Here is a 26,435-nt window from a genome sequence, read left to right as displayed (position 1 = left end):
TAAAAGGCTCTAGGATACAGAGATGCAAGGCAAAAAATGGGAGCCGAGCCAAAAAGAGAAGGGGAATCAAGGGGTTTGGGGATCGGGCAGGAAATTGGAGTTGAGGTCGAAGATCAGCCATGATCTTACCGAATGGCGGAGCAGGCTCGAGGGACTGTATGGCCTACTCCTGCTCCTAATTCTTATGTTCTTATGACTTGATTTTGGAGTGAAGGCTCCCCCTTAGATTTAAAGTATTGTATTTAATCAGTAGTAGATTTCTTTTCCTCTTTTGACCATTTGGATATGCAAATCATAAACCATTCAACTGGAGACAAGATTTTGACACCCTTGCCAAATAAATTTGTCACAGAGAATTCATCAAAGGTTTCTGTTGCTGTAATCTCGGTATGTTATAATACACAGCTGTAATGATAACCAGCAAGTTTTATACCACATATCTTTCATCAAATGGAATTGGAAGCTGGTTTATAAAAGCTGAAGTTGAAAGTGCTATGGGATTGGTGAATGGTTGGGCCCCACACCTTTTAAATCCCAACAACCCAAGAGTAAATGTGTTGAAGCATTTGCATTTTTACCATGGGATTGACTGTAATACTTTATAAACCTAATTTAGTGGTTGAATTTTAGCAGCTCATGACCAAAGCTCATAAATCAGGAAAGTGGCATTGCTTAACTTGATACATTTGAATTGTATCGTTGACAGTTGATCTTTAAAACAAATTGTTTTCCTGGTAGCGATCAACACAGTCCTAGGCTTAAACCTTGGACCTTCTTGGTCCATCTGTCCCATCCAGCCCCAGGACCTCTTACTTTACAATCTGAATGTACACATCCTTTATTATCTTAGTACTGTATTTGGTTTAATGAGGTTCATTCTACCTGCAATGTTCTGTAATAGTTCTAATTTGCTTGAACCAGTTGTGTTTAGGTTTGCATGTGTTTTGAGGTAAAATTTAGGCTGTTGAATTAATCTGCCACACTGTGACATTTTGCAGCTGTGCCAAGTTTTACCCGAATCCCTGCGGATCAGATTGGAATTTCTGGAGGAGTGGCTTCATTTGTGTGCCAAGCAGTAGCAGAACCTAAACCTCGTATTACCTGGATGAAGAAAGGGAAGAAAGTCAGCTCTCAGCGATTTGAGGTAAAATTCTGTCCCTTAAACAATAAAAAAATTTTTTTTAAATAGTTTGGAAGAAAACAGACTGAACCACTTGGGAGAGCCATACATACCGAGTGTTAAGTTATGCGGTGGAACTGTGACAGTAATTATACTTTTTTGGTCAGCTGAGTCATGCATGCAGAAACCCATGACCATGTTTAACAGTCTCCAAATCAAGTTGCTAAGAAATGTAAACCCACCTTAAGTCTTCCTTTTGACTAATATGGAGTACACACACATTCCACTTTCTCAAGTCCAGAAGCACAGGTTGGCATAACTCGAGGCTTAGGGACCCTCCAATGTGTGCAGAAGTACCACTGAAGCTTAACTAGCTAAAACTGTGCAGCTTATCAGAGCTGCGTCCTGCTGCTTGTCCAACCAGGACCACCCTACCTGTTGGGACATTAGCTTGTAGGATTATCTGAAGCCACGTGTGAAAAATTCCAGCCCCCTGTGACAGGTCTACTCCTCCATGTTCCATTGCAACTAAGGATCCTTGTAGAGCAAAGGCACAAGCATGCTCCTACTGTAGAATCATTACTTGTGCTACAGGGGGAATGGGAATTAGGTGAGGTAGGTAATTTTGCTGCTCAGTAAAATGAGCAGGATTGTGTATCCTTGTTCTGGGTTCCCCCACCAGAGGAAATAGTTTCTCTGTTTCTACCCTAACATTGTCGCTGGGTCAAAATCCTGGAACTCCCTCCCTAACAGCACTGTGGGAGTACCTTCACCACACAGACTGCAGCAGTTCAAGAAGGCGGTTCACCACCACCTTCTCAAGAGCAGTTAGGGATGGGCAATAAATGCTGGCCTTGCCAGCGACGCCCACAACCCATAAAAATGAATTAAAAAACTCATCATTTTAAACACCTGTACAAATCCTGGGGAACATCCGTTGTCATATCTCGCCAATCAGAGAATGGTTTCATTATCCCTACTCTCTGTCTCCTACCTTCCAACCAATTACTGAACCATGTGTTAAAGGTTTCCTCTAATTCTGTGCACTTTCATTTTTGCTAATAATCTCTTATGCAGAATCTTATCAAATGTCTTCTGGAAGTCCATATAGACAACATCCATAGATACTCCATATCCTCCATGTTGATGACCTCTTCAAAAAAAATCAACGAGATTAGGCAGAGATGAGTCCGATTCCCAAATCCATGAATGTCAAGTGCGATAATCTATTTGAAAATTATTTGCCTTTCAACTCATTCATCTACCACTTTTACACTTCTGATCCTTCTGTTCAATTCTGCAAGTCATCACACTTGATCCTATTCTCACCCAGTGTCCACATACAAGCATTTTACGGCAGATATCACTGGCTAGCAAGCAAGAGTGAACCTCAGGATGCTGAAGTTGTGGCTGAGAATAGCAAAGTTAGCACCGTGGGGACTTTCAGTTCCATCTGGCATAATATTACACTAGGCAGTGCAGTTCAGGAAGTCTAAAGGCGGAAGTCACACCCCCATCCACATCAATGGGGCTGTGGTGGAAAGGGTGGACAGCTTTTAAGTTCCTCGGAGTCCACATCACGGAAGACCTCTCCTGGTCCCTCAAGACCTCCTCTTTGGTGAAGAAGGCCCAGCAGCGCCTATATTTCCGAAGGAGGCTGAAGGGATGTAACCTGTCACCCCTGATCCTCTCTAACTTTTACCGCTGCACAATAGAGAGCATCCTGACGAACTGTATCACAGTATGGTATGGCAGCTGTAGCTCCTATGACCGGAAAGCCCTGCAGCGGGTAGTCAAAACTGCCCAACGCATTACCGGCACCCGGCTACCGACCATAGAGAACATCTACCAGAAACGCTGTTTACGGAGGTCACTGACCATCATCAAAGACCCTACCCACCCCAGCCACAGTCTGTTTGCCCCCTTGCCATCTGGGAGACGCTACAGATGCATTCGCACCCGAACGACCAGATTTAGGAACAGCTTCTTTCCCAGGGCTGTCATCCTACTGAACTCCACAAATAAACTCTAAAGCCTGCACATCTGCCAATGCACTTTATTATGGTTATGTTTATGTTAATGTATTACAAGCCAAATGAATGTTGAATGTTTAAATATCTTATCTAAATGTACACTCTCGGGAGCCGCAAGCCTACATTTCGTTGTACTGCACCTGTGCACTAACAATGACAATAAAGTTGATTATGATTATGATTACCCACTATTCCCTTAAAGGGCAGTTGATCCAGAATGGTCTAAACCAATTCTTATAGATGATTGCACATGTAGCCTAATAGCAGTGCTTCAGAACAAGTGAGGGGGGCATTTGCTGGACATAGGGTTATACAAAGCCAGTTCTTGTTGCTGCTTGGCTAAAGTTGTGAATAATCTATTCATATTGAAGGAAAATCTTTTCTAAGGCTCCCAATAGAGAGGTCTTCTTTGACCCCTTCCATCAGTTCTGCATTTAATTAGATGTTCTTTAATTAATTTCCAGGTTATAGAATTTGATGATGGCACTGGATCAGTGCTTCGAATTCAACCGCTAAGGGCACCACGAGATGAAGCAATTTATGAATGCACAGCAACGAATAGTATTGGGGAAATAACAACAAGTGCCAAACTAACAGTACTAGCAGGTAAGAACTTAATTTTTTTTCTTGTGCAGATGTATTTAATTTATTAATGCAGCATTGAATCTCATTATAGTACCAACTGAGGCAGTATATCACTGAAGTGTAGTTGTTAGCGTCATTTAATGATGTGAGCGGTCAGTTAAAAGGAAAAGATTTAACTTGGTATAATAATGGGGAGTTATACAGGACTCAAAAGAGACAAGCTTATTAAGGACAGAAATTAAAATCATGAAAACAACTGCATTTATATAGCGCCTTTAATGTAGTAAATCGTCCCAAAGCGCTTCACAGGAGTATTATAAGACACAAAATTTGACACCGAGCCACATAAGGAGAAATTAGGGCAGATGACCAAAAGCTTGGTCAAAGAGGTAGGTTTTAAGGAGCGTCTTAAAGGAGGAAAGAGAGGCAGAGAGGTTTAGGCAAGGAATTCCAGAGCTTAGGGCCGAGGCAACAGAAGGCACGGCCACCAATGGTTAAGCGATTATAATCAGGGATGCTCAAGAGGACAGAATTAGAGGAGCGCAGATATCTCAGGAAGATTGTGGGGCTGAAGCAGATTACAGAGATAGGGAGAGGCGAGGCCGTGGAGGGATTTGAAAACAAGGATGAGAATTTTGAAATCAAGGCGTTGTTTAACCGGGAGCCGATGTAGGTCAGCGAGCACAGGGGTGATGGATGAACGGGACTTGGTGCGAGTTAGGACACGGGCAGCCGAGTTTTAGATCACCTCAAGATTACGTAGGGTAGAATGTGGGAGGGCCGCCAGGAGTGCGTCGGAATAGTCAAGTCTAGAGGTAACAAAGGCATGGATGAGGGTTTCAGCAGCGGTGGAGGCGGGTGATGTTCCGGAGGTGGAAATAGGCAGTCTTAGTTATGCTGCGGATATGTGGTTGGAAGCCCATTTCAGGGTCAACTATGACACCAAGGTTGCAAACAGTGTGGTTCAGCCTCAGACAGATGTTAGGGAGAGGGATGGAGTCAGTGGCTAGGGAACAGAGTTTGTGGCAGGGACCCAAAAAAATGGCTTCGGTCTTCCCAATATTTAGTTGGAGAAAATTTCTGCTCATCCAGAACTGGATGTCAGACAAGCAGAGACCGTGCAGGGGTCGAGAGAAGTGGTAGTGAGGGTGTCGTCAGCGTACATGTGGAAACACGCTGTGTTTTCGGATGATGTCGCGAAGCGGCAACATGTAGATAAGAAATAGGAGGGGGCCAAGGATAGATCCTTGGGGCACACCAGAGGTAATGATGCGGGAGCGGGAAGAGAAACCGTTGCAGGTGATTCTCTGGCTACGATTAGATAGATAAGCATGGAACCAGGCAAGTGCAGTCCCACCCAGCTGGACGATGGTGGAGAGGTGTTGGAGAAGGATGGAGTGGTCAACCGTGTCAAAGGCTGCAGATAAGTCGAGAAGGACGAGGAGGGATAGTTTACCTTTGTCACAGTCGCAAAGGATGTCATTTGTAACTCTGATGAGAGCCGTTTCGGTACTATGGCAAGGGTGGAAGTCTGATTGGAGGGATTCAATCATAGAATTGTGGGAAAGATGGGCACGGATTTGGGAGGCGACAATACGTTCAAGGACTTTGAAGAGGTACTGAAGAGACAGAAAAAGGAAGATACTTCCTGCTCCATTTTCTGTGGTTAATGCTGCAAGGGGTCTTGCAGCAGGAGTGTCTATTCATTTTGCAAGTTGTTCAGCCTGTTCAGGCTGTATTGATCACCAAGGCATCTAAAGCTACTTTGACCTCATTGACTGCATGGAACTGACCTCTGTTATTCAGTTCACCTCTGAGAATTGTACTTTCTAGTGATGCGCTTATTGATTTGAATGTGTGAGCTCATATCAAGAATATGGACTCATTGCATGGAAGTCTACATGAGCATGTATAGAGATAGCATGCAGACCAAGCTATTGCATTTGTATATATTTTGTTGTCCCTTGTATTGAAGACGTTTTCATTATGAGAGGTTTTGGTACACAGGGCAGCATGCTTTGTGGTCTATCCAATGCCATCCAGAAATATATATGGAATGTTTTTCAAGGAATTATACCATGCCACCAACTCCATCCCTCTCCCTGGCAACTGTCTGAGTCTGAACCAGACCATTCACAGCCTTGGTATCATATTTGACCCTGAGATGAGCTACCGGGCACATATCCGCTCCATCACCAAGACCACCTACTTTCACCTCCGTAACATTGCCTGACTCCGTCCCTGCCTCAGCTCACCTGCCACTGAAACCCTCATCCATGCCTTGGTTACCTCTAGACTTGACTATTCCAATGCTCTCCTGAGTGACCTTCGATCTTCCAACCTCCATAAACTTGAGCTCATCCAAAACTCTGCTGCCCGTATCCTAACTCGCACCAAGCCCCGTTCACCCATCACCCCTGTGCTTGCTGACGTACATTGGTGCCCGGTCCAGCTGCGCCTCAATTTTTAAATTCTCATCGTTGTTTTCAAATCCCTCCATGGCCTCGTCCCTCCCTATCTCTGTCGCCTCCTACAACCCTTCAAGATCTCTGCGCTCCTCCAATTCTGGCCTCTTGAACACCCCCAATTTTAATCGCTCCACCATTGCCGACCATGCCTTCAGCTGCCTAGGCCCAAAGCTCTGAAATTCCCTCCCAAAACCTCTCTGCCTCTACTTCTCTCTCCTCCTTTAAGACACTCCTTAAATCCTAAATAACAACAGAAAATGCTGGAAAAACTCAGCAGGTCAGGCAACATCCGTGGACAGAAATTTGAGTTGACGTTTCGGGTCGAACCCTTCTTCAAAATTGGAAAGAAAAGATGGATCGGAGGCAGGGCTGCGATCGGACAAAAGAATAAAAGAAACAAAAGAAGTAAAAAAGAGACAATGAAAGGTGTTCGAAGCTAGACGAGATGGTAATAGGCTGAGATTGGGTGTAAAGTGTACTGGCAGGGCAAGGGATAGCTGCCAGGTGTGAGAGCGAAACAAAAGGAAAGGCGGGGGGGGGGGGGGAAAAGAGTGGAAAAATTACAAGAAAAATGAAATAGGGGCCGAGGTTATGATCTGAAATTGTTGAACTCAATATTGAGTCCGGAAGGCTGCAGAGTGCCTTAAATCCTACCTCTTTCACCATCTGCCTTAATATCTCCTTATTGTGGCTTGGTGTCAAATTTTCTTTTATAACACCCCTGTGAAGCGCCTTGGGACGTTTTACCACATTAAAGGTGCTATATAAATACAAGTTGTTGTTGAAATACTCAGCAGGTCAAGCAGCATCTGTGGAGAGAAAAACATAGTTAACATTTCAGGTCGATGACCCTTTGTCAGAACTGGAAGAAGTTAGAGATGTACCAGTTTTTAAGCAGGTACAGAGGCAGTGAAAGGGGGTGGGGGGGAATGAACAAAAGGGAAGATCTTTGATAGGGTGGAATGTAGGAGTGATTAAATGACAAACGGGATGATAGTGCAAGACAAAAGGGGGTGATAATGGGAAAAGTAAAGAAACAAAAGATGGGTCTAGAAGAGCTGAAAATGGCAACAGCAGAACCATTACCAGCACCTGCTGTCTGGAAAAAAATAGAAGCAGTGGTTATGAAGTTATTGAAATCGATGTTGAATCTGGAAGGTTGTGAAGTGCCTAATCGAAAGATGAGGTGCTGTTCCTCGAGCTTCTGTTGAGCTTCATTGGAACAGCATAGGAGGCTGAGGTCAGAGTGAGACAGAGAATTAAAATGGCAAGTGACCGCAAGCTCAGGGTCATGCTTGCGGACTGAACGGAGGTGTTCAGCAAATCAATCAACCAATTTGCATTTGGCCTCCCCAATGTAGAGGAGACTAAATTGTGAGTAGCATTGTGAATAAATGTAAAGAAGTGGAAGTAAATCGTTGTTTCACCTGGAAGGAGTGTTTGGGACCCTGGACGGTCGGAAGGGAGGAGGTGAAATGGCAGGTGTTGCCTCTCCTGCGCTTGTACGAGAAGGTGCCTTGGGAAGGGGAGAGCTGCTGTTGAGGGTGATGGAAGAGTGGACCAGGGTGCCGCAAGAGGAACGGTCCCTTCGGAATGCTGAAAGGGGAGGGAAAGATGTATTTGGTGGTGGCGTTGCGCTGCAGATGGTGGCGGATGATCCATTGAAAGTGGAAGCTGGTGGGGTGGAAGGTGAGGACACTGGGAACACTATCGTGGTTCTGGGGGGGGAGGGGAAGGTGCGAGGGCAGAAGTGCAGGAAATGGGATGGACATGGTCAAGGGCTCTGTCGACCACAGTAGAGGGGAATCCTCGGTGAAGGAAAAAGGAAGACCTATCGGAAGCACTGGTGTGGAAGGTGACATCGTCCGAACAGATGCGACGGAGATGGAGAAATTAGGAGAATGGAATAGAGTCCTTACAGGAAGTGGGGTAGGAGGAAGTGTAATCAAGTCAGCTGTGGGAGTCGGTGGACTTATATACTAGTGTAAGGGTAAACCGGGAGAGCTTCTTCTCCCCGAGACGGACCCTCTGATATAAAGGGTCGACGTCCGCCTTATTCCCAATCAACCACTCGGAGTCCGGAGGTTCGTTCAGTAAAGCAACTTTACTTAGAAGTCGACAGGGAAGACACTCATCCTGGAATGAATGCTCCCCGATCGCTGAAATTCTCCTGCCTTATATACAGGTTTTGTTCTGAGTCGTGGCTACTGTTTGCAATTAGGTGCATTACACATATACATTTCTTTCATCATACAGTTGGCTTCGGGTGCAAATTCTTGTGACCTGTGTGCATTGGTCTTGTGACCCCATACGTTATCTCTCAATACATTGCTCAGTTAGCGATTCACGGTTTGTGCACTTTGGCCACGTTACACCAGACATCCCCTCTGTTCACAACCATTCCTGATATGGTTGGAGATATGCTCTGTTCCTTAATCCCCTCATTTTAGCCCTTTTTTAACCCTTTCAACTAGATATTAGTTGGCAACCTATTCCCAGAAATGGAGATCGAGAAGTCGATAAAGGGAATGGAAGAGTATGAGATGGATCATGTTAAGGCGCTTTCTTCACAAAAGAGGGGGACGATGCCGACGTTGAAGCTAAGGAGGAAGATAGTGAAATATTGGATGGGATAAACATAGTAAGAGAAGAAGTATTAAGGGGTTTAGCATCCTTGAAAGTAGATAAATCGCTAGGACCGGATTAAATATATCCGAGGCTATTAAAAGAAGCAGGGAGGAAATTGTGGAGGCTCTGACTCTCATTTTCCAATCCTCCCTGGCTACAGGAGTGGTGCCAGAGGATTGGAGAACTGCTAACGTTGTACCATTGTTTAAAAAGGGAGGAAGTGATTAACCGAGCAATTACAGGCCAGTTAGTTTAATCTCAGTGGTGGGCAAATTAGTGGAATCAATTCTGAGGGACAGTAATGAACCATTTAGAAAGACACAGATTAATCAAGGACAGTCAGCATGGTTTTTTTTAGAAGGGGTAGGTCGTGTCTGACTAATTTGATTGAATTCTTTGAGGAGGTAACAAGGAGTGTCGATGAGGGCAGTGCGTTTGATGTAGTCTACATGGATTTTAGTAAGGCTTTTGACAAGGTCCCAAATACCAGGCTGATCAAAAAAGTAAAACCCATGGGATCCAAGGGAGGGTGGCAAATTGGATCCAAAATTGCCTCAGTGGCAGGGAGCAAAGGGTAATGGTTGAGGGGAGTTTTTTTGCGACTGGAAGGCTGTTCCCAGTGGGGTTCCACAGGGCTCAGTACTCGGTCCCTTACTTTTTGTAGTATATATTAATGATTTAGACTTAAATGTAGGGCGCGATAAAGGAATTTGCAGATGATACAAAAATTGGCCATGTGGTTGACAGTGAGGAGGAAAGCTTTAGACTGCAGGAAGATATCGATGAACTGGTCAGTTGGGCAGAAAAGTGGCAAATGGAATTCAATCCGGAAAAGTGTGAGGTAATGCATTTGGGGAGGGGCAACAAGGCAAGGGAATACACATTTAATGGGAGGATACTGAGGGGTGCGGAGGAACAGAGGGACCTTGGAGTGTATGTCCGCAGATCCTTAAAGGTGACAGGACAGGTCGATAAAGTAGTTAAAAAGGCATACGGAATGCTTTCCTTTATTAGCCGAGGCATAGATTATAAGAGCAGGGAAGTTATGCTAGAACTGTATACAACGCTGGTTAGGCCACAGCTTGAGTACTGCATACAGTTCTGGTCACCACATTACAGGAAGGAGGTGATTGCACTGGAGAGGGTGCAGAGGAGATTTACAAGGATGTTGCCAGGACTGGAAAACTTCAGCTATGAAGAAAGATTGGATAGGCTGGGGTTGTTTTCCTTGGATCAGAGGAGGCTGAGGGGAGATTTAATTGAGATGTATGAAATTATGAGAGGCCTAGATAGAGTGGATAGGAAGGACCTATTTCCCTTAACAGAGGGGTCAAGAACCAGGGGGCATAGATTTAAAGTAGTTGGTAGAAGGATTAGAGGGGAGATGAGGAAAAGATGTTTCACCCAGAGGGTGGTGAGGGTCTGGAACTCACTGTCTGAAAGGTGGTAGAGGTAGAAACCCTCATCACATCTAAAAAGTACTTGGATGTGCACTTGAAGAGCCGTAACCTACAGGGCTATGGACCTAATGCTGGAAGGTGGGATTAGGTTGGGTAGCTCTTTTCCAACCGGCACGGACACAATGGGCCAAATGGCCTCCTTTGTCGTACTTTTTCTATGATTCGTTGAAAGAGGGTTGGAACCAGTACTTGGTGTGGATTGACCAGCGCACTATGCAGCTTTAGCACAGCTTCTCTGACTTGTACTCTACTACTTTGGCTATGTACTTCAGTATTTCACTTGCTTTATTGATTGCTGCTGCACAGTAACTGGGCATGTTAAATGCAGAGCCCACTACTGGCCCGAGATCTTTCAGTTTCACACTCTGCTATTTAACTACCATTCATGTAGTAATTATAGCATACTAAATTTTATCTTCCATTATCCTGTCCACTTGGAAGTTTTGTTTAGGGCCTTGGCTACCACCCCCCAAATTTTACAAGTTTGCATTGTGCTTCAGAGTTCAAGCTGTTAACATTAATTAGATGCTATAGGAACATCTGAATAGAAGAAGGCCATTCAGCCCCATGAGCCTGTTCCACCATTCAATGAGATCATGGCTGATCTGTATCTTAACTCCAGCCACCTGCCTTGGCTTCATATTTTTTTATACCCTTGTCTAGCAAAAATCTATTGATCTCTGATTTTAAAATGATTTAAGTCCCAACAACAATATCTGAACTTTGTCCTGAATATTGATTTATAACCTGTATCTCCACTGAAAGTGCAGGCAGGCACAGCTTGTAATAACTTAAGCTGTAGGTATAATCAAAATTCCAACACTTGCACAGCATAAGATTGTAGAAAACATAGTGGGGTTTTCCTTCATTTCTTGGGGAGAAATTGCAGGCTATTGTGGATATGTATTGGCACTCTCTGATGCTCAATCTGAGTAGTTGTTTATACAGTGTTAACAGTGAGACACAGGTAGCTGTTGTCTTCACCCATTCTCCTCCCCCCCCCCCCAACCAAGTTACAGTTCATAATGGCACTCATAACCTCCCTCCCATCCATTCATACACTCATTGTTCCCCCACTTACTCTCCATTCATGATGGAATTTTTTCTTCCCTCTTTCTCCCTATCAGCAATTCGCACTGGCACTCCTATCCCAGCATCAGCTTGGCTTGGTGAAAACATGCTCTGCACTGAGCCACAAGGTTGTGGTCAAAACCTACTCTCAGACTTGGTCACATTATCTAGGCTGACATTTCAGCTCAATACTCACTGAATGTTGCATTTTTGAAGGCGCCATCTTTCAGATGAGACATTTAACCTTGATCTGCCTTTTCGGGTGGCCATATGAGTCCATGGCACTATTTAAAGAGCACGGGTAGTTACCACCACCTAAAACAGATTATCTGGACATTTATCTCATTTGCCGTTTCTGGGAGCTTGCTATGTGCAAATTGTCTGCCGCATTTGCCTACATAGCGATAGTGACTGCTCCTCAAAAGTAATTTATTGGTAGTGAGGTGCTTTGGGGCATCCTGAGGATGTGAATGATGCTTTTTAAATGCAAGCTCTTTTCCCCTCCTCAGTTCAAGCTATCAGTTTTCTCCCCTTCCCCTCAGTTAATGCTGACACTCTTTGCTCCCCACCATTCATACTGCCCCTTCTCACTTCCCCCACTTCATGCTGGTACTGTTCTCCACCACCCCCCTTAACCCCTTCAGTCAGGTATGATCAAGCTTAGCCTGCTTTGGTTTTGTTGCTACAACATCCAAGCACAACTCTTGAATGCTTTTTTAAATTTGTTTATGGAATGTGGGTGTCGCTGGCAAGGCCAGCATTTATTGCCCATCTCTAATTGCCCTCGAGAAGGTGGTGGTGATCCGCCTTCTTGAACTGCTGCAGTCCGTGTGGTGAAGGTACTCCCACAGTGCTGTTAGGGAGGGAGTTCCAGGATTTTGACCCAGTGACGATGAAGGATCGGTGATATACTTCTAAGTCAGGATGGAGTGTGACTTGGAGGGGAACTTGGAGGTGGTGGTGTTCTCATGCGCCCGCTGCCCTTGCCCTTCTAAGTGGAAAAGGTCGCGGGTTTGGGAGGTGCTGCCGAAAGAGCCTTGGCGAGTTGCTGTAGTGCATCTTGTAGATGGTACATACTGTAGCCACGGTACGCCGGTGGTGGAGGGAATGAATGTTTAAGATGGTGGATGGGGTGTTAATATGAGGCCTGGGCAATTGCTACTCAAATGGTCGGGGAGGTGCCCGATTGCAGGAGGTTGGCAAGCAGGGACACTAGATCCAGTGGATAAGTGGAAAGGCAATTCCCTCCTGGATCCAGCAGTCCTCACCTTTCTTGAGCTGGCAGGTTCCCTGAGGCCCGGAAAGCCTGACCAGCCAGAGTTAAATTTAAAATGGAGATTCAAGATGAGGCACGCAGCCTTGTTATAATATTTAAAGTGCCAACCCATCTCCTAGGAGCAGGTTGACTACCTGCCCCCCTGTCTCGCCTCCAGTATTGCCAACCTCACTGTCTCATAAATCAGGAGACAAACTCTTAAAAACCACGAGATTTGGTATAGAAATCACAAGTTGCTATTCCCCCCCCCCCCCGACCTGACCCCTTGCTGACCTTTGCTCCCGGACAGAGAGCGCATTTGGCCGTCACTAGCTGATTACTGACATAATGTAAGAAATGGGAGCAGGAGTAGGTGAATCGGTGGCCCCGCTGTCAAGTTGCTCGCAGGCCAGCCTCACTCTGCTTTTGACTATTACTTTGCTCTGGTGTCGGGTTGGATTCCGACTCGGGACTTAGGCTGCTTTTACACTATATAAATGTAGTTATTGTAGACATTCACCCTTTGAATTTCCTCTGCCAAGCCCAGAGATGATCCTGGTCGAGATTTCCGTAAGTTATGATAAATCTTTACCCCATGATTCACTACCTGGCATGTATCCGTTATTTTCATTAAATATGCAGTACCTCATTCTAATTAACTAGGGATTCTGACTTGCTAACTTTGCTGGCATGTTTGCTGGTAACTTTGTATTCATAAGTTTTGGTAATAACATCAATACTACAGAACTTCAAATAATACAGTTAAAAGATATGATAATTTCATGGAGAACAGACCCCATCTTCCTCTTCCACATCTTCTCATTCCACTGGGAGACCTCTTCTAGTAAATAATTCTGGGACATCTTAAAAATTTATGTCACTTTGAAGATATTCCAAATTTTAAAAAAAGACAGTATAATATGTACTCTTCGGCGGGAGAAGTCACAAATAAAGTGTGCAAACCTCTGACATTTCAGCAACAGTTGAGATCTACAACAAGGCGCGGTCATGAGGCTAACACATTAGGGCAGTTACACCATCAGCACCCGCCGGGATTCAGATTTTTAACTCATAAAACCTCCCACCCGACCCCAACCCACCTGTTTTTTGGGGTTAAAATTCCTCCAACATGTGAGTCTTTTGCGCAGTTGAGACACCAGGGGCAGCTTTATACTATTGTGCTGTCAGTGGTGAAAGAGCGCTGTGTCTTTTATTGGCAGCACTCTTAACATAAAAGCGCCTGATGTTTATTTGAGTAATGGATGTTTGTAATTCTCTTTGATTAATCTGCAGATTTGGCCACTATTGGGGATTTATTGTTTGTTTCTTCCTTCATTGGATTAGTTGTATATGCTTTAACTTTTTTGTATTTGATTGGTTGAAAAATATAATTTTAAAGTTATTTTTAAATAAAATTGTGACACCCAAAAATAAACGAAAAACTTTCCTCAATACTACTATGACCCAGCTGGTACTATAGTCATTCTTAAATGCTGCTGCTTGTGTACTGCTGTATTCATAATCCTGTTGGAAAATGCCTCAATATGCAGTTGACCAAAGTATCAGGTCTTGTGTGACACGCGATGACTGGATTTGTACTCGAGGAAAAATAATCCTTCATGTGTAAGTGTGATCTGCAGTTCAAGCTTGACCTGGTGGAAATTAGTCATATTACCAGACAACTGTGCTGAGGTGCTCATCTGTTCTCTTAGTGCAGAATAACTGTTGGTGCCCTCTTGTGGATAGAGAGGGAATCTGCTTTTTTTACCTCCAGACTATAGGAAACAATACCACAAAGCTTTAAAAAAAAAATTAAGTTTTTTTGTGGGGGTGGGAGGAGTGGGGAAGCGCGTAGAAGTACAAGGCAAAAGTAAGAAGTGTTTACATATCCCATTCTGAAGCACAGAATTTATTGAACAGATAGATAACAGGTCAGTGTTCTATATTCAGTTATTGAAACCCCTAAAACAAGTATGGTGTAAAGCTATGAAAGTGCAGACCAACAATGTAATGTTGATAGAAACATAGAAGATAGGAGCAGGAGTAGGCCATTCGGCCCCTCGAGCCTCCCCCGCCATTTAATGAGATCATGGCTGATCATCCAAATTCAGTACCCTGTCCCTGCTTTCTCCCCATAGCCCTTGATCCCTTTAGCCTTAAGAAATATATCTAACTCCTTCCTGAATATATTTAATGAATTGGCCTCAACTGCCTTTTGTGGTAGAGAATTCCACAGGTTCATCACTCTTTGGGTGAAGAAATTCCTCCTCATCTCTGTCCTAAATGGCGTGACCCCTGGTTCTGGACCCCCCCACCATCAGGAACATCCTTCCTGCATCTAGTCTGTCTAGTCCTGTTAGAATTTTATAAGTTTCAATGAGATCCCCTCTCATTCTTCTAAACTCCAGCAAATATAAGCCCAATCGACCCAATCTCTCCTCGTACGTCATTCCTGCCATCCCAGGTATCAGCCTAGTGAATCTTCGCTGCACTCCCTCCATGGCAAGAACATCCTTCCTCAGATAAGGTGACCAAAACTGCACACAATACTCAAGGTGTGGTCTCACCAAGGCCCTGTACAACTGCAGCAAGACATCCATGTTCCTGTACTCGAATCCTCTCGCTATGAAGGCCAACATACCATTTTCCTTCTTAACCGTCTGCTGCACCTGCATGCTTACCTTCAGCGACTGGTGCACAAGGACACCCAGGTCTTGTTGCACTTCCCCCTTCTCCCAATCTATTGCCGTTCAGATAATAATCTGCCTTCCTGTTTTTGCCACCAAAGTGGATAACCTCGCATTTATCCACATTATACTGCATCTGCCATGCATCTGCCCAATCACCCAACCTGTCCAAATCATGCTGGAGTTTCTCTGCATCCTCCTCACAGCACACACGCCCACCCAGCTTTGTGTCGTCTGCAAATTTGGAGATATTACATCTAGTTCCCTCATCTAGACCATTAATATATATTGTGAATAGCTGGGCTCCTAGCACCGATCCCTGCGGTACCCCACTAGTCACTGTCTGCCACTCAGAAAAAGACCCGTTTATTCCAACTCTTTGCTTCCTGTTTGCCAACCAGTTCTCTAGCCAAGACAGTACCTTACCCCCAATCCCATGTGCTTTAACTTTACACGCTAATCTCTTATGCGGGACCTTATCGAAAGCCTTCTGAAAGTCCAAATACACCAAATCCACTGGTTCTCCCTTATCTATTCTACCAGTTACATCCTCAAAAAATTCCAGTAGATTAGTCAAGCACGATTTACCTTTTGTAAATCCATGTTGACTTTGTCTGATCCTGTCACTGTTTTCCAAGTGCTCTGCTATTACATCTTTTATAATGGACTCTAGATTTTCCCCACTACCGATGTCAGGCTTACCGGTCTATAATTCCCCGTTTTCTCTACCACTTTTTTAAATAGTGGGGTTACATTAGCTACCCTTCAATCCATGGGGACTGTTCCAGAGTCTATAGAACTTTGGAAGATGACCAGCAATGCATCTACTATTTCTAGGGCCACTTCCTTAAGTACCCTAGGATGTAGATTATCAGGCCCTGGGGATTTATCAACCTTCAATCCCATCAATTTCCCTAACACCATTTCCCTACAAATACTGATTTCATTCAGTTCCTCCCTCTCATTAGACCTTATGTTCCCCGGCATCTCTGGGATGTTATTTGTGTCCTCCTTTGTGAAGACAGAACCAAAGTATGTATTTAATTGGTCTGCCATTTCTTTGTTCCCCATTATAAATTCCCCTGATTCTGACTGCAAGGGACCTACGCTTGACTTCACCAATCTTTTTCTCTTCACATATCTATAGAAGCTTTTACAGTCAGTTTTTATGTTCCCTGCAAGCTTACTCTCTCATTCTATTTTCCCCCTCTTAATTAATCCTTTTGGCCTCCTTTGTTGAATCCTAAACTGCTCCCAATCCTCAGGTTTGCTGTTTTTTCTGGCCAATTTATATGTCATCTCCTTGGATTTTACGCAATCCCTAATTTCCCTTGTTAGCCACATTGCGCCACCTTTTTTGTTTTATTTTTATGCCAGACAGGAATGAACAAATTCTGATCTGTTGTGTCAACAAACAGGGTGAGAGTTGGCCACCAAACCTTGCCTCAATGCCATGCACATCTGGCATTGAATTCTGCAGATGTGTTGGCCCAACCCCTCGGTGGGGACCTGAACGCTTAGGGCAGTGACTGCTTTGGGGTGCTGCTGTGCCCCAAGCTGACCTAAAGATCGTTGTGACCCTCAGAGCCCCATTGCCAGTTTTTGTAATACTTTGGCACTTGCCTATTTGCATGTGGACGCTCAGTGAATGAACATGTTCGATTACCTGCTGTAGGTTTGATTATTCTCTTTTGTTGAAAGAAATTCAACCTTCATATATCAAGTTTCATTTCAGCATACTTGTTTTTCTTGTTGACTTAGCTTGGAGCTATTCTGCTGTTTCACTCTTTTCAGTTCGTTTGTTCTTTGAAATAGCTGCCTCTTCCACTTTAAAAAATAAAGACTTGGCTTAAATGAGGTCCTAAAAGCAGCAGAGGGAAGAGACGGCACAAGGAGTAAATACTTTGATTGTAGTGTGTCCTCAGGTGGTTTTTCTCCTGTGGTATAACAGCAATATTATTTGTCTTCCAAACATGTGGCAGCTACATCATTTGAAATCTGTTGTTTTTGCTGTCAAAAGGAGGCAGGAACTTTCGGAACAGGAGTAGGCCATTCAGCTCCTCGGGCCTGCTCTGCCCACTCACTCAACTTGTCTAAATCGCCTTGAAGCATCTTTGCATCCTCCTCACAACTCACAATCCCACCTAGTTTCGTGTCATCAGCAAACTTGGAAATATATTTGGTTCTCTCATCCAAATCATTGATATATATTGTGAATAGCTGGGGCCCAAACACTGATCCCTGCGGTACCCCACAAGTCACCGCCTGCCACCCCGAAAAAGACCCATTTATTCCTACTCTCTGTTTCCTGTCTGTTAACCAATTTTCAATCCATGCCAGTATGTTACCCCCAATCCCATGTGCTTTAGTTTTGCACACTAACCTCTTATGTGGGACTTTATCAAAGGCCTTCTGAAAATCCAAATACACCACATCCACTGGTTCTCCCTTATCTATTCTACCAGTTACATTCTCAAAAAACTCCAGTAGGTTTGCCAAACACGATTTCCCTTTCATAAATCCATGTTGACTTTGTCTAATCCCGTTGATATTTTCTAAGTGACCTGTTATCACATCCTTTATAATAGGCTCTAGCATTTTCCCTACTACAGATATTAGGCTAATCGGTCTGTAGTTCCCTGTTTTCTCTCCCTCTTCTGTTAAATAGTGGGGTTACATTTGCCACCCTCCAATCTGTAGGAACTGTTCCATAATCTATAAAATTTTGGAAGATGACAACCAATGCATCCACTATTTCCATGGCTACCTATTTTAGTACTCTGGGATGCAGATTATCAGGCCTTGGTAATTTATCAGCTTTCAGTCTCATTTTCTCCCGCACTAATTTCCTTTAATTCCTCCTTCTCACTAAACCCTTGATTCCCTAGCATTTCTGTGAAGTTATTTGAGTCATTTTCCGTGAAGACAGAACCAAAGTATTTGTTTAATTGCTCTGCCATTTCCTTGTTCCCCATTATAAATTCTCCCGTTTCTGACTGTAAGGGACCTACATTTGTCTTCACTCATCTTTTTCTTTTTACATACTTGTAAAAGCTTTTACAATCCGCTTTTATGTTCCTTGCAAGTTTACTTTCATGCTATATTTTTCCCCTCTTAATCAATAGAGGATCAGCCATGATCATATTGAATGGTGGAGCAGACTCGAAGGGCCGAATGGCCTACTCCTCCTATTTTTCTATGTTTCTATGAAAAGCCCAACATGAGAAGGGTCTTCGGAATGCAGGAAATGGTTACTACAGTGAAGTGGTGAATCCTAATAATATACTACTTGTCAGCAAGATCAACAGCAACAACAACCTGTCTTTATATAGCGCCGTTAATGTAGTAGAACATCCCAATGCACTTCACAGGAGCGTTATCAAACAAAATTTTGCACCGCGCCACATAAGGCGATATTAAGGCAGAAACAGGTTTTAAGGAACATGTAAAAAGAGGAAAGAGAGGTAGAGAGGCGCAGATGTTTAGGGAGGGAATTCCAGAGCTTAGGATCTTGGCAGCTGAAGGCAATGGTTTAGCAATTAAAATTGGGGATGCTTAAGAGGTTAGGAGCGCAGATATCTGAGGGTTGTAGGAAGGAGGAGATTACAAAGATAGCGAGGGGCGAGGCCATGGAGGGATTTGAAAACAAGGATGAAAATTTTTAAATTGAGGTGTTGCTTAACCAGGAGCCAATGTAGGTCAGCAAGCACAGGGTGAGCAGGACTTGGTGCAAGTTAGGACATGGGCAGCAGAGTTTTGGATGATCTCAAGTATATGGTGGGTAGAACGTGGGGGGCCGGCCAGGAGTGCACTGGAATAGTCAAGTCTAGGGGTAACAAAGGCATGGCTGATGGTTTCAGCAGCAGATTAACCAAGGCGGGCGGAGTCGGGTGATGTTACGGCAGTGGAAATAGGTGGTCTTAGTGATGGCATAGATATGTGGTCGTAAGCTCATCTCGGGGTCAAAAATGACACCAAGGTTGCGAACAGTCTGGTTCAGCCTCAGACAGTTGCCAGGGAAAGGGATGGAGTCGGTGGGAGGGACCGAAGACAATGGCTTCAGTCTTCCCAATCCTCCAGTACTGGATATCGGACAAGCAGTCTGACAAGTTTGAGACAGTGGAGGGGGTAGAGCTGGCCGTCACCAGCGTACATGCTGTGTTTTCGGATGATGTCGCTGAGGGGCAGCATGTAGATGCAAAATGGGAGGGGGCCAAGGATAGATCCTTGTGGGATACCAGAGGTAGCGGTGCGGGAGCGGGAACTGAAGCCATTACAACAACAACCACTTGTATTTATATAGCGTCTTTAACGTAGTAAAACGTCCCAAGGCGCTGCACAGGAGTATTTTAAGACAAAAAAATTTGACACAGAGCCACAGAAGGATAAATTAGGGCAGGTGACCAAAAGCTTGGTCAAAGAGGTAGGTTTTAAGGAGCGTCTTAAAGGAGGAAAGAGAGGTAGCGAGGCGGAGAGATTTAGGCAGGGAATTGCAAGTGATTCTCTGGCCGTGACTGGATAGTTAAGAATGGAACCAGGCGGGTGCAGTCCCACCCAGCTGGACGACGGTGGAGTGGCGTTGGTGCAAGATGATGTGGTCAACCGTGTCAAAGTTTAGAAGAATGAGAGGTGATCTCATTGAAACATAAGATTCTGAGGGGGATTGACAGGGTAAATGCTGAGAGGTTGTTTTCCTTGGCTGGAGAGTGTATAACTCGGGGGCATAGTCTCAGGATAAAGGGTCGGACATTTGAGACTGAAATGAAGACAAATTTCTTCACTCAGAGGGTTATGGATCTTTGGAATTTTCTACCATAAATGGCTGTGGATGCTGAATTGTTGAGTATATTCAAGACTGAGATAGATAGATGTTTGGACTCTAGGAGAATCAAGGGATATGGAGATCGGGTGGGAGGTCGAAAATCAGCCATGATATTGAATGGTGGAGCAGGTTTGAGGGACTGTATGGCCTATTCCTGCTCCTAATTCTTATGTTCTTAGGTTCTTAAAGGCTGCAGACAGATTGAGAAGGATGAGGAGGGATAGTTTACCTTTGTCATAGTCACATAGGATATAATTTGTGACTTTGATAAGAGCTGTTTCGGTACTATGGTTAGGGTGGAAACCTGATTGTAGGGATGCAAACATGGCGTTCCGGGAATGAAGGGCACAGATTTCGGAGGCGACAGCACGTTTAAGGACTTGAGAGGAAAGGGAGGTTGTAGAGGGGGTGGTAGTTTGCAAGGACGAAGGGGTCAAGGGTTGGTTTTTTGAGGAGATGGGTGATGACATCATATTTGAAGTAGCGGGGGACAGTACCTGAGGAGAGAGAACTGTTAACAATATCAGCTAACATGGGAGCCAGAAAGGGAATTTAGGAGCTCAGCAGTTTAATGGGAATAGAGTCGAGTGAGCAGAAGGTGGGTCTCATGAACAAGATGAGCTCGGAGAGGGCATGAAGGGAGATAGGAGAGAAATTAGAGAAAGATACGAGTTCAAGGCTCGGGCAGGGAGGAGTCTTACAGGAGGTTTGGCCCAGTGGGCTGGGGAAGGGAGGGAAACTGAAGAGGCAGTTGGTCGTTGGTCTCAGTCTTAGTGGCAAAGAAGTCCATGAGCTCCTTGCATTTGTTTTTGGAGGTGAGGGTGGAGGAGACAGAGGAGATGGGTTTAAGATGACAGTTTGCAGTAAAGAAAAGAAGCCTAACCCTAAATGCAGGATGATCTTGGAATAGTGAGCAGTTTTGGCAGATGAGAGCAGGACCCGATAATGCTTTATGTGGCCCAGCCAGATCTGGCGGTGAATAGCTAAGCTAGTTGTCCGCCATATCTGTTCAAGTCTGCGTCCCTTAGAGTTAAGTGTGCATACCAATTCAGAAATATTTTTATCTTCAAATTTATCTCTGAAGTCACGGCTGCAATTAGTAGTAGCAGCACTGTGAGGTTAATACAGCATCATTGACTTGACATGTCACAGCACGTAGCCCAGAGAATAATTTCAGAGGCAGAGCCAGTGCCAGCTCTATCAGTCCTCTCCTTCCAGCAATCACTTTCAATGCTCAGTTGCTGCTTTTCATAGAGTAGTACCCAAATCAACTTCTCTACGTTAATCTCAATGTGATGTCTCTAATGTCATACATAAAGCATCCTGTGAAAAGCAGTGCAAGCAATCAGATTTCAGTAAATCTAATAGCAAAATACTGTGGATGCTGGAAATCTGAAATAGCAACAGAAAATGCTGGAAATACTCAGACCTGAAACGTTAACTCTGTTTCTCCACGGATGCTGCCTGGCCTGCTGAGTATTTCCAGCATTTTCTGTTGTTATTTCAGTCACAATGATGTACACTGTTGTATAATAATAGTGATGTTTATGCCACACGGAATAGCATTGGGGCCACTGATTGACAGTGATTGAATAAGTTAAATTCTACTTTTATTGCACAGTATCCTTTGATTATTGCTGGTGCTTCCGAGATTGAATTCCTTCACTCTTGTCTGTTACTTTGTGAAAATGGTAAATAAATGCTTTATACATTTCTTTACCTATATATTTTTTTAATCCCTTATCAATTTTAAAGCTGAGAATACACAGCAAGTGGGTATGTATATTAGCTGCAGTTAGATATAAGATATTCAGGTTAGAGGTAGTGGAGTTTAGCTGCACTGGAGATGACTGTACACTGCAGTAATACTGAGGCTCATCCTGGATTTTAATCGCAGCGGGGGATGGTCTTGGGATTCAGCAGGGCTGAGTTTGGCAGTATTACAGTTGGGGTTGCAGAGGTTTGATGGCATTAGGGAGAAGATCCTTTGTTCTGGCATCACTGTGAACAGGAGAACCTTGGGATTTATGGAATGTGAGGACTGTCGCACTAGTGGATTCCTGGTGTTTACCATTATTGAGGGAGGGCATGAGTCTGACAGCATTGATGGTGATGATGGGGGGTCCTAGGTCTGGCAGTACGGGTTTGTAAATTTTATGGGATCTCAACAATCATTACATTTGGTTTTTATGATTGGTTGTGGGAAACATATTTCTGTATTTGCTTCCCTTCTTGCCTGTCTGCCTCTCTCCCTCACAATCTTATTGTCTCTGTATCTGAGAGATGTCAGCAATTAGAATGTTTACATTTTATAACAAAATACAGATTCTAAAAAGGTGCTTCATTGACGTTCAAAATTCAATGCATTTATGCAATTAATAATTATAAGAGCTCAAATTAAGTTGAGGAAAGATCCACTCTCTATCAGTTATTAGAGTGTTTACATTTTCTAACTATCAACAAACACAGGTCATAGCAGAGGCTTTCTGTCTACCTCAAAATTCAGCTCTTTTATATTTAAAAAAAAAGGCTTTCTGAAATTTATTGAGTATAATTTGAGCACCAACTAAAGCAACAACAGATGTATTATTAATACAGTATTTGTTTTCTCTTAATCTCTCTGGCACACGCGTGCACACCCTCTCTGATTTTTTTTTTGAAAAGCACTCAATATATTACCTAAATAAAGCTTTTGAAATTTATCATGTAGTTTTTCTTCAAATAATTTTGAAAAACAACCAAATATATTTTGTTAGACAGCAATTCTATCACTTGGCTTGGTTTTATTACTGATGCATCCTGGGAAATTGTGTACGCTGCATATACCCAGACCAAAGGACCTATCTTCAGTTAACAGTGACACTGCTATGAGCAATGATATTCAGTCCAGCCTAGGATTTTGGGTGTGGCTGAGCCCTTCAATTGAATGCTTCGTTCGAGGAATGAAGAGACATTTAAAATAATTCAAATGATGATTTTAATCTATTGTGAAATATGACATATTTAGCTTTTTTTAACCTCATTAAAACCTTATTTTGGTTGAGAAAAAAAATACCAGATGAAATTCTTTTCAAAAAGCATTTTAAGTGTTTGAAATCAACAAACCATGACAGTGGAAGTTAACCTACAGTTTTTTAAGTCATGGCACAGAAACATTCTATATGGCCCACATACAGGATGTGTGGGGCATATAGAAGACTTTTAATATATAGATGGTTTATCTATTTGATTATTTATTCGATAAATTTGTTTGTCAGTTAAAACCTGCAAAAAGTTTAGAGTGTAATTCTGGTGCTTTTGAAGACCAGGAGAAGCACAGAATAGAACCAGTAGCTAATTGTAAAAAAAAAGTTTGCTGTTCCTTTTCTTTGGTATGCTATCAAAGATCTATCTGGATATCACAGCCAATGAAAGTAGTCTGAAGGTCATGGGAAGTTAAACTTCTCCTGTGAGAATAATCTAAAATGCAAAAGCCAAACTATCTGTGTAAGAAGAACAGAAATAACCTAAAAATGTAACAAGAGATATAGAAAGTAAATTTATAGAATGTGATGTTGGTTGAGGAATAAATGTTGGTTAGGACACCAGGAGAACTTCTCTGCTCTTCTTTGAATGGTGCAATAAGATCTTTTACGTCCACCTGAGAGGTTTAATATCTCATCCAAAAGATAGCACTTCCAACTGTGCACCGGTCCCTCATTATTCCATTGAAGTGTCAGCCTGGATTTATACGCTCAAGTCTCTGGAGTAGGCCTTAAACCTACAGCCTTCTGAACCAGGCGAGTGTGCTAACTCTGAGCCAAGGCTGATACTGTTACTTTCCCTTTGTTCTACCATATTTTTGGCCATCTTCTTTACTTGTGTGATTCAGCATAGTTTGGATAGGTGTATCAAGACAAGGAATTAGGTTTTGTAATTGGAACATAAATAGCACCCTTATGAAAAGGGAAGTGTTATGAGCACCATCATTTTGTCTCAGCAGAGGTTTGTGTGTGATCTTTCTCCTTCGCGAACTTAATGTCAAACTTTATCATGTTATGTTCACTGTTGCTAGATGCTCCCTTACTGACAGGTTAATGAATTAATTATGTACTGTTGCTCATTAATAAATCGAGTATGGCCTGTTCCCTTGTCAGTTCTTAAATAATAGCCCGGAATTGGCGGTTGTAATGACGGCGAAGCTGTCAGCATCGCGTCATACTGTGTAAAACTGGCAGCAACTTCTGGCGTCCACACATGCACAGCTAAACGTGGAAATCCAGAAGTTGCTGTCATTGATACCTTGCTCCTCCATAGGGTGCGCTGTTGCAGTCTTCGCAGTTGCAATCAACATAGAATCAGTGAATTGATGTGAACTTAAAATCTTTTTACGCGCTCTTCTCACTGTAAAAACCAATGAAAATATTAAGCCTTGTTTAATCCGGTGTAACTGAGTTTTTAATGGTGTAGTAAGTCATAATTACTGCTGAACAACCGCTCTGGCCCTGAAAAACTAATTTTATAATTGTGGAGCCTCATTCCCTCAGAAGAATAATTGAAAATTGTATGGTTTAAAAAAATAAAAATTAACAAATAAAAATTAATGGTTATTTTTTTTAGTTTGTTTGACATTTCAGCTTCTACCATAATCCCATCTGTATGTCCGAATCATTATTTTGCTTTCTGTACAATGATTAAACTGTGAATTATAATCCCTTCTTTTTACTTCCTGCTTTGCCATCTGTGAGAGTTCTTCAGTCTGATTGACTGATCAGCCTGCCTGCTGCCTGCACCATTGCTGGGCGCCAAATTCAGTGTCATGTCGGAATAAAGGAAATCCACGCTCTAGAACCCACTATATCTTTGTGGGCAGCTTTTTTCAAGGTCAGCGACGAGCGCCATCCCTTTGCCGCTGACTGCAAAATCCAGGCCATTGTTTCAGGAAACAGTCTTGGTTACACTCTAGAAATTCATTGCCTTCACGACTTGAGTTGTTTCGCATCTCCCAATCTATGTGAAAATTAAAAGCTCCCATTATAGCTGCTTTGCCTTTGCTACATGCTCTTTTTCGGCCGGCACAGACACGATGGGCCGAATGGCCTCCTTCTGTGCCATAAATTTCTATGATTCTATGATTCCTCTGATCTCATCACTGCTGATATGAATTTAAAAAAGCAATGCTCATGTGTTTTGGGAATTTTATGTGGCTGCACAACTGAATTTTATGAGTACTCATGAAACATAATTTGCCATCACACCTTTACACGAAACCTATTTTATGGCAGAATAGAACCCAATCAGTAAAAGCTTCCCCTAGTCTGAAAAATGCAAGGGTTAGATCCTGGAATAATTGGCACATTTTTCATTAAAAAAATTTGGTTTACATTTTTCATTTTTATCCATCTGACCCCTTCAGATCAGATGGGTGGTTCAGCCATTGCACCTATCCTGTCAGTAGACTGGGAAGTGGGGTTGGACTGCAGGAAAGCTTGACTTTCGTCTCCTTACTCCTGCCCACTTTGAAAATAGCAACCATGGCAGGTTAGCAGTACTACAACAACTACTATTGTGCTGGGGGAGTAGAGAAAACGATTTGACATAAAAACAGTTTAGCGATTTCTAATGGCAATTGTAATCGTACTATCACTGGGATAGTATGATTACAATTGCCATTAGATATCACTACTGCTTTAAGAACTGCTGCACTCAATGACTAATTTTGATAGATCCGCCTACTTTTTTTGCCTTTTAAAGTAAACCTCATCTTGAACCCAAGTGGCTGAGGTTAGGTACAGTGTGTAATTACCAGTAATTAACAAGTAGTTCAGGGTCATTTTTTCAATTGTCTGCACAAAGCAACAGTCTGCTTCCTGTGCTTATCAGCTGAATTAAAATTTTCATGACAGGGCAGCAAACCCCAGGCAGAAAGCATTGCATAAGGTTAGTGGCTGGTGGGAGCAGCATTTACCCCGGCCGTGCTGTCTCTCTGAACCATTTGCGAATCATGCAATATGTTCTATACATTCTTCACCAACACCACCTCCTCAATAATTCAGTAAAACTGCAGGCCTGAGTAGCGGTAACTGTAACCCCGCCTCCCAGCTAAGAGTCAGCATTTAAATGTGGTAAAGGCCTTCTCTCTTTCCCCCCCCCCCTCCAAATCACACATTGGGAGGAAAATAAGGCCATCCCTCCTCACTGAGGAAATTCTGGTCCTACAGAGTACGATCTGTCATATCACATCCTGCTTGAGAGTGTTTGCCAGCTTTTGCCGCCTCCCCCACCATTCTGCCCCCTTTTCAGTATCACCTACATTCCTCCTCCTCT

The 26,435-nt window shown here is 43.3% G+C and overlaps 1 protein-coding gene across 11 annotated transcripts in view; it reads left to right on the top strand.

Moving 5' to 3' along the window:
- Positions 1–26,435, top strand: part of LOC147122263 (receptor-type tyrosine-protein phosphatase F-like) — a 654,652-nt gene that overhangs the window by 296,506 nt on the left and 331,711 nt on the right. For all 11 annotated transcript variants that reach the window (XM_085983216.1, XM_085983218.1, XM_085983215.1 and 8 more), the window contains exons 3-4: positions 999–1,144; positions 3,618–3,759. In XM_085983216.1, coding sequence (XP_085839342.1) covers positions 999–1,144; positions 3,618–3,759 — 288 coding nt within the window. The remainder of the gene's footprint in view (positions 1–998; positions 1,145–3,617; positions 3,760–26,435) is intronic.

This window comes from Somniosus microcephalus, chromosome 3, assembly GCF_052327205.1.
Source record: "Somniosus microcephalus isolate GS21.2 chromosome 3, FLI_Smic_1.0, whole genome shotgun sequence".
NCBI lineage: Eukaryota > Metazoa > Chordata > Chondrichthyes > Squaliformes > Somniosidae > Somniosus > Somniosus microcephalus.
The sequence above is the reverse complement of the archived record's forward strand: the minus strand, read 5'-3'. Positions and strand labels throughout refer to the sequence as shown.